Raw genomic sequence first — 8711 nt, forward strand, 5'->3', positions numbered from 1 at the left:
ATTGAAAAATAATCAAAGAAAGAGTGAAAAAGAACAACCAGAAACAATTTTCGTAAAAAATCAATTGCAGAAATTCTCATGCTTACTTTTACATCATTATTTCATTTACACTGGCTAAGCAACGCAAAACTGTATTTTTCAACTGAATTAACAATTAAGGAGATACGTGGCACTGACTTCCTGACTATCATGATGCTTTGATGTGCCAACTCTATTATGGCGTCATAATTGATTTGATTGTATGATGCTATGATGTTATTTTTCCATAATGACGTTTGCTGTTGAAACAATAAAATCAGTTATATCTGACAAATGTTATATCAGTAAATCTTGCTTACTTGCTTATTTTGATATGAAGTTGAAATATTTATTTATTTGGCTTCCTTTGAATATTTTGCTGTAAAAAGTCTGTGTCATTTCTTATAGTATTATCTGTATAAAAAATGGCATGTTAGATTAAAATTCAGTAGTAACAACCTTTGAATATTGCATTTTCTCATGAAACGTCTTTTTTCACTGCTTATATTTTTGTGTATCCGTGTGAAAAAAAAATATCAGAACATATCTTAATTGTTAAAAACATTAAATCGAAAAAAATTGACCTGTGCTCAGTATTAACAATATGCCATCTAATAATAGATTAAAACTTCGCCAAAAATATAAAATTTTAGTTCATAATGATGTGTTAAAATCAGGAGATTTTGTTAACTAAAGAACATAGAATTAAAAATACTCTGCATACAGTTTTTTGATGTCATTCCTTTTTCTTTATTGACAAGTACTTAAGTCGTATGAAATATTCTACAGTTAAAAAATTAAGATATTAAAAACTATTGAGCATTGTATATTTCAAAACCTTAAATAAATTGATTTTCGGGTTTCATAAAATTTGAATTGAGAAAAAGTTTGTGTTAGCTGGTTTTTGTTTGAATTACACACGGTTAGATAAAATTATTATGATTTTTCCCCTGGAGGTAACGTAGATCTACTTGAGACCTATTGATCATCATGCAGCCGTAGAACGTATGTTACAGAGGACTGTATTTAATTGGCACGGGTATTAATATTAAGTCATGATTGAGAGATAAATAACAAGTGACTCTTTCAGGTTGAAATCCAATCTTCAAGGAAATAAATCAGTTGAAAAAAAAATTTAGATTAACATTTCAATAGGAGAAAGCTCTTTCTTATGTTTTGTTTACAAATAATAGAAAAACTTGCAATTGATGAGAAAGTTCGAGAGCGTCCGCATTACATGTTTTAATTTTGGTATTTCTTTTCAGCAAACATTATTAAAAAATATTATATTTCCTTGCCATGACAGTCAATTTCGTTTATTATCGCTTCTCTACTAATCTTTACCCTTTTTAAATTTTAAATATTCTATGAGTGAAATAAAGATATCCGTAGTTGTTGTTTGATGGTAAAGGAAATGCGGAAATCGTAAACAATTAACTGATTTGACTAACACTGGTGCACTTTTTATTTGAAAGATCACTTCCTTAATATGTTACTAGAACCTTCTTTCTATGGATTTAAAAAGATGTTAATTTGACAATCCTTCGTTTTATGATTAAGGCAACATTGTGGCACACATATTATACGTGAGGCCTTGTCATAGTATCTGAATCCTAGTGTGGTTTTCGTCTACTTGTTTTAAAACCCTGTGCATTTTCAAGCCACATATTTTATCTGAGCAACAATTAGGAACTTTATCCAGGTAGGTGAATAACAACTCTTTTCAAAAATCTTAGAATGCACAATTTTGCTTTTTTGAAAGATATTGCTTACGCTTTTGTGTTATCCCTTTGTGTTGTATTTCTATATGAAAATTAAGCCATCATGTGAATAATCTTTTAATCTTTGAAGAACAAAGAGGAGGTCAGATGAAACGAGATTTCAGTTATCTTTGAAAAAAATTCACTTGTCAAGATCACAAAAAATGGCATTCATTCCTAATTTCAGGTATGTGTTAAAATGTCGAGTTTGCATTGTTTCATGAATCCTTAAAAGCCGAGGTCTGAATATCTACAGACATACTTATACTCTATTGCAGAAATTTGCAATTTCCTTGACAAACTAAAAGAAAACATCCGACAGCTATTTTCATGAAATATAAACTCCTACCCAAAAACTTATCAATGCTCATTGACTCTCAGAGAAACGGTATGAAATAAATTAATTGATTGCTTCTGGATAATAATGCACTTAACTTGCTACTTATTTTAGATTTATACTCCCTACACTCATTTAGTTGTGGCCCATCCTTCATCTTGAGGTTTATAACATGGTTATAGTTCTTCACACTGGTCGCCACTGTCTTACTATAGAAATAAAAGCCTCGAAACTTTCCTCAGAAAAATAATGTTAAAATCGTACATTCTACGTATCATTGGACATTGTGACCTTTTTAGCTCACCTGAGCTGTCTGTCCGTAAACTTTTCACAATAACGACCTCTTCTCCAGAACGACTGGGCAGAAATTAACCAAATGTTTACTAAAGCACCATTGGGTAAAGGAAATTCAAATTTATTAAAATTAAAACCCGTCCTTTTTTAAAGAGAGATAATTAGAAATTATAAAAAAAAATTCAGATATTTTCAAAAATCTTGTTCTCGGGAACCATTGGGCCAGTAAAGCTGACACTTATGTTGAAGCATCCTCAAATAGTGTAGATTCACGATTGTTCAAATTATGATCCCTGAGGGTAGGGTGGGTGTACAATTGGGGGTAACTTTTTTTTACATATATATGGAATATAAAGAAAGAAAATCTTTTGAAATCTTCTCAAAAAACGAATACCCAGACAAGCTTAACCTTGTGTGGAAGCATCTTCAAGTAGATGGTATCAAAGTCTGTTCAAATCATGATCACCGAGGATAAAATGGTGCCCCAATGCGGGTTGAATTTTTATACATTGATATAAAAGCATATAGGAATATATAAAAGAAATCTTCAAAAATCTTCTTCACAAACCGATTGGCCAGAAAAGCTGAAACTTTTGTGAAAGTATCATCAGATAGGACCTGGGTAGATTCAGGTTTGTTCAAACCATGGTCACTGGGGGTAGGATGGAGTCACAATGGGGAGGGGGGATGTTTACATAGAAATATATAGAGAAAAATCCTTAAAAATCTTTCTCGCAAAAACCAATCGTCTCAAAAAGCTGTAACTTTAGTGAAAAGAACATTTGTAAGTGTAGATTCAAATTCGTTAAGAGCAAAATCTTGAGACGTAGGGTAAAGTTACATTGGGGATTTAATTATACAAAATTTTAAATTCACAAAATCTGAAGTTGTTTAATACACAATTTTACTTATCTGCAAGCATTTTGAGAAATTGTTGATTCTTTGAAATTGTTAAGACTTTGGTCCCTGGACAATTTTTTGGCCTAACAAGAGGCTTCCAATATATATAAAATTGTTTACGACCTTGTTGAGAACTGCGATGCTCAACATATGATATGATAACTTTAAAATCACCCTGTTAGAAAAGTGACTTGATTAGAAGCATAAGAATATCCAATGGGAAAATGGTTAATTATTTATACATGATCTACATGTATCATACTACATTTTCAAGATATTTTATATTATGGTTCCATCAAGTTTGAATATTTTGAATTGTTATGGCATAGATAATTGTTGATTGTTTTTTCCAGCTTCATTTCTTAATGTACCTGCTTTTACATTAGCCAACATACTCGGTAAACATGCATCATTTATTTTTTAACTTAACTTTAACTTCACACACTCCAAAGTATTGACCAAAAATGCGTAGCCAGAATAAACACCTTTTTTCATGCAAACAAATAGGGGTCAAATTCTTCATTAATTTTGTAGATAGTTCGACTTAAATGCTTCTCAAATTAACATGTGTATTTTTTGTCTGAAATCTACTGAAGAGTCTTAAAAGCATGAACATGACATACGCATGCAAGCACGCACCTACCTTCCTACCCACATACACACCTGAACTGAACTGAACTGCACTTTATTTATTTTACAACGATTGATAAACAAGTTCTACAACTTATATTAATATCTCTCGTTGGCACTTGTTAGCGCGAAAGGGTCATTGGTGTGGGAAGAAGCCGGAGTACCCGGAGAGAACCCACGTGTCCAAGCGGGCGACCGCCATACCCTATCACTTACGACCTCTGTCGATCACGGGGATCGAACTCGGGTCGCAGCGGTGAAAAGCGAGTGCATTGTCCACTACGCTACCTGGACACACCTAAATACGTAACTATATAAAAAAAAGTTAAAACTTAATTCAAATAGAATTTTGTTTTGAATGGAAATGTTCAAACATGATGATATTGACATCAGTTTGAAAAATGTTCTAATTGTCTCAATTTTTTTTAAACAGGTTTTATTTCTGACACCGTAGGTCCATCATGAACGCTACAAAACCGCAATACAAAGTACATCAATGTTTTTTTTGTCTGGGGAATGGAGAGTACTTTTGTGAATCGTGTCCAAGTAATCTGTGTTCCCATTGCAAAGTGAAACATGTAGAAAACTTAAAAACTATAGATCATAATGTCATGACATATCGTGAGAAATTCAACCATATTCCAAAAGAGATCTGTGTGACACATCCTGGCAATGTTTATAAAAACTTCTGTAAACGTTGTAAACTCCCGGTCTGTTATCAATGTAGAAAACGTAGTAGTAAGCATAGAAAACACAGGCAGCAATATATTGAAACAGCATACAAAACAAAGCAACAACAATTCAGAGGAATAATTCACACAATCAGAAGCGATGCTCTTTTTTACAGACCTATTCTTCTGTCAGAAATCAAAGCCGACTTCAACGCCACCCTCACAAATGTCTCCCTCTTTCAATCAAAAATGTTAGCGAAGGCCAAGAGACTTAAAAATCTAATTGACTTTTTGATAAAAGATCTCATGGGCAATGTTTTTTGTTACTATGATTTAAAACACAGATGTTTAAAACAGAAGATAGAAATGATCAGACATATTATCTGCATTCAGAAAAATGAACACAGACAAGAACAGTCAGTAGATAGTGCGCTACGATTTCTCTTGGTCACAAAAAGACCTAGACTTCCCCAGATATATCTTACACTCCACACCAGCCAGCTTTCTATGACAGAGGCATTTAACAAGGAAGATGTGATGGAGTCACTGTATGGAATCCAAATTAAAGAGAGAGGAGAGCGAGGTATAAGAAATGAACATCTGCTGATACAGATGTCTGATACTGAATTGCATCACTCTCTCACAGTGACAGGTGTTAATTGTTGTCATCACATGTCCTGTGTGACATCAGACAGGGTCTGGGTCAGTGATGATGATGAAAATCTTATGCTGACAAACAGATCAGGAGAAATTTTACATCATTTGAAGGATTTATATAATAGTAATGATCGAGGTTTACACACGGTAAACAGCGAGGGTGAAGTGATTTACATAGATAAGAAACCAAACATAAGTAAAATATCGAAGGACATGAAGACAATCACCACTTATATTGAAACATCACACAATACATGGAGTCCGCAATGTGTGTACTATTCTCATTCCACTGGAGATTTATTGATCGGGATGTCAACTGGGATTAAACGAAATGAAATTCTAACTTGGGATTATAAAGTCGTAGAACATTATTCTGTTGTTCCAAAGAAAGGCAAGGTAAACCGGTACAACCAGACCGGACAACTGACACAAACAATACAGCACGGCAACAAAAAGTCAAAACTGTACAACACACCTATCTTTTTGACAGAGAACAACAATGGGGATGTCGTGGTGTCTAATTTTAAGTTGTCTTTGAATGATCAATATGAAGAACACGGTTCAATAGTAGTGACAGACAGTAAAGGAAGACATCGTTTCTCCTATACTAGACATCCATCAGGGATAGTCCTACGACCCCGTGGAATCTGCACTGACGCGCTTTCACATATTCTGGTATGTGATAAAAGTATGTACACAGTTCAAATAATTGACAAGAATGGCCAGTTCTTATCACATCTACTGATAAGACCATCAGGTATTTTCTTTCCACAGAGCTTGGCTTATGACATCAACACTCATCGTCTCTGGGTCGGATCAAAGGAGAACAACACAGTGTGTGTCTACATGTATATAGCACGACAAACTGGTTTCACATGTAAGTCCATTTGGGTAACTTCCATTCATTCTGACATACATTATGAAAATAATCATTTATTTAGATTTCTAACTATTTTTTATTACACTGGTGATTGGTATTTTCAAATTTGTGTGAAGGATTTCTTCTACTGCATTTATGTGCGACAACTTTATTTCGCCAAAAAGAAAAATTACCCCGGGTTCACGGCTACTTATTTTTCTACAAAAGTTCTAATTATTTGGAAAATTATATAACAGACACATTTGTCATGATTTAAGGACTAGCATTTTACAAAAGAAGTTACGACTTACGACCAAATTAACGATGATGATTAATCACGTACTTATCAATGTTTTATTCTAATGGCTGAAAAATATGATTATGGAAGTACATGTTGTTTATAAATGGTTTTATATACTTTTTGTTTATTAAAGTTGTAACCATGAAACTGAATATATTTACGTCTTTTCCGTAAGTTCTTTTGTAAAACGCATGGTTCGCGGCGAGATAAATGCATATTCGCAAAGACGAGGTTCTCTTAAATCTTGCGAAGATTTCTAGCACGCGAATTAAAGTTGGTTTGCAGTAAACTTTTTCAGATGATGTGAATGAATATTCTCATAAAAATCTGATCAGTCTAAAAGGTTAACAGCCTTTGTTAATAATCAAATATACTATATTAAATTTATTTGCAACTAACAACAAATGACGGTTTTAAATCATATATTTTTGTAGATCAGACTCAAGGAACTCTTGAAGTGAGAGAACCGCCTAATGAAACCTCAACGACAGAAAATTCAGGGAAAGTAAATGATCATCTTTGGAAACTGATATCTCCCCCTAAGCTATTTCAATCTCTTGAAATATCTAAGGCTTATCATTCTTTACACATTTCTTGTGTGACACCAGACCAGGTTTGGGCAAGTAATAACAACGATCTCATATTGACAAACATAAAAGGTGAAACTTTATATTATCTAAAAGATTCATGTTCTGGTCTAGGCACTGGGCGTCACACAGTGAACAGTGAGAGTGAACTGATTTATGTAGATATGAAATATAACATTAAAATACTGTCAAAGAATATGAAAACAATTACCACATTTATAGATAGAGCAGATTCTCCATGGATACCATTGTGTGTGTACTGGTGCCCATCCACCGGGGATCTTCTGGTCGGGTTTGAAAGGGAGGTTACAAAGTATAGAGGAATGGGCAAAGTAACCCGGTACAGCCGTACTGGACAACCTACACAAACAATAGAACATGACAGCGCGGGACTGAACCTGTATAGGAAACCTTACTATATAACGGAGAACAATAATGAGGATATTGTAGTGTCTGACTGTAAGAATGCGGTAGTAGTGACAACATTTGGAGGAATACATCGTTTCTCATACACAGGGCATCCTTCCGGAACAGGAGTAGTATCACAGGGAATATGCACTGATCCAATGTCACACATCCTAGTGTGTGATGGTAGGATAAATAAAATACATATAATCGACAAGGACGGTCAGTTCCTGTCACATCTCAAGATAAGTTATCCAGATTCAATCAGACCATGGAGCTTGAGCTATGATGTTAATACCCATCTTCTTTGGATCAAATCCTTTTTGGGTGGAATAGTGGGCGTCTACAGGTATATGGACCGACAGGACGCTCTTACAAGTATGTATGAAGCGATAATGAATAATAATTAAGTATATATAACTTGTACTTACTTATATGATATCTATTTTTGAATAAAGTGATATATAATATTTTTCCTATGTAATTGTGTCATGGTCCAAAATTTGGCTGTGATTTTGAGATTTTCATTTTATTGGAAAAATATTCCCAACCTCTTAATCAGACAATAAAAAGATTAATATGATTAAAATAATAACTTGCCAGCATTACGAGCCTGTAAAACACATTATTGCAATTGTTCGAATAATTTAAAACATTAACTGTCTTTGGTATTTTCCAAACATATATATGCATATAAACACACTGAGTCTCGTATATTTGTGATTATGTGGTAAATTTTTGAGATATATTTTATCAAAAGAAAATTCCTTATCTAGATGATGTGCCACTCTGCCCTGATGAGGACATATCGTTGAGTTGGGGACCTGTCTAAGGATGAATATATCTTCATGCATGATTCATATGTTGAGTCTTTACCAATTATTGTAATTGTTTGAATGGCATTAAAATATTTTTATTTGTGTTATACAGTTTTACATATTATTTCCAGAATGAATCAGCATTTACCATGGTTAATGATGAACGCAATATTAGATTTTATTATGATCCAACACAAATGATTTGAAAAAAATTCATAAAAAGTGTAGCTGTTGAGTTACTTGAAATACTACAGTAAATATATGTAATAATCGTTAAAAAGTGACATCTCGTTTAATTTGCATAGACGACGCTTCATCATGTGCAACTATGATTTTATTGATGATTTATCAGTTTTCCTTCCAATCGGCAGAGCTCGTTTGTATTGCAGGTTTCACTTCAGTATTAAAGTTCATGCGCGGATCCAGAAAAAAATTACGGGGGGGGGGTGACCGACTGTTAGCTAAGTGTGCCAG

The 8711-nt window shown here is 33.6% G+C and overlaps 1 protein-coding gene across 2 annotated transcripts; it reads left to right on the plus strand.

Moving 5' to 3' along the window:
• Window positions 1-4375: 4375 nt before the first annotated feature.
• LOC128164040 (uncharacterized) lies at window positions 4376-8462 on the plus strand. Of its 2 annotated transcripts, none has more exons than XM_052827753.1 (4): window positions 4376-5942; window positions 6042-6144; window positions 6862-7797; window positions 8196-8462. In XM_052827753.1, the coding sequence occupies exons 1-4, from the start codon at window positions 4401-4403 to the stop codon at window positions 8249-8251; spliced, it is 2637 nt and encodes an 878-aa protein (XP_052683713.1). In that variant the 5' UTR covers window positions 4376-4400; the 3' UTR covers window positions 8252-8462. The 2 variants fall into 2 exon arrangements, with proteins under 2 accessions (XP_052683713.1, XP_052683714.1); XM_052827754.1 differs by lacking the exon at window positions 8196-8462 and having other exon boundaries at window positions 6862-6932; window positions 7237-7361.
• Window positions 8463-8711: the final 249 nt, after the last annotated feature.

The sequence above is a fragment of the Crassostrea angulata genome, chromosome 9 (assembly GCF_025612915.1).
Source record: "Crassostrea angulata isolate pt1a10 chromosome 9, ASM2561291v2, whole genome shotgun sequence".
Lineage (NCBI taxonomy): Eukaryota > Metazoa > Mollusca > Bivalvia > Ostreida > Ostreidae > Magallana > Magallana angulata.

Bases quoted from the DNA above. Each gene is read 5' to 3' on its own strand.
- LOC128164040 (XM_052827753.1), top strand. From the start codon at position 4,401: ATGAACGCTACAAAACCGCAATACAAAGTACATCAATGTTTTTTTTGT. The intron at 6,145-6,861 runs GTAAGTCCATTT...ATATTTTTGTAG, and splicing joins ACGACAAACTGGTTTCACAT to ATCAGACTCAAGGAACTCTT. The intron at 7,798-8,195 runs GTATGTATGAAG...TTCCTTATCTAG, and splicing joins CCGACAGGACGCTCTTACAA to ATGATGTGCCACTCTGCCCT.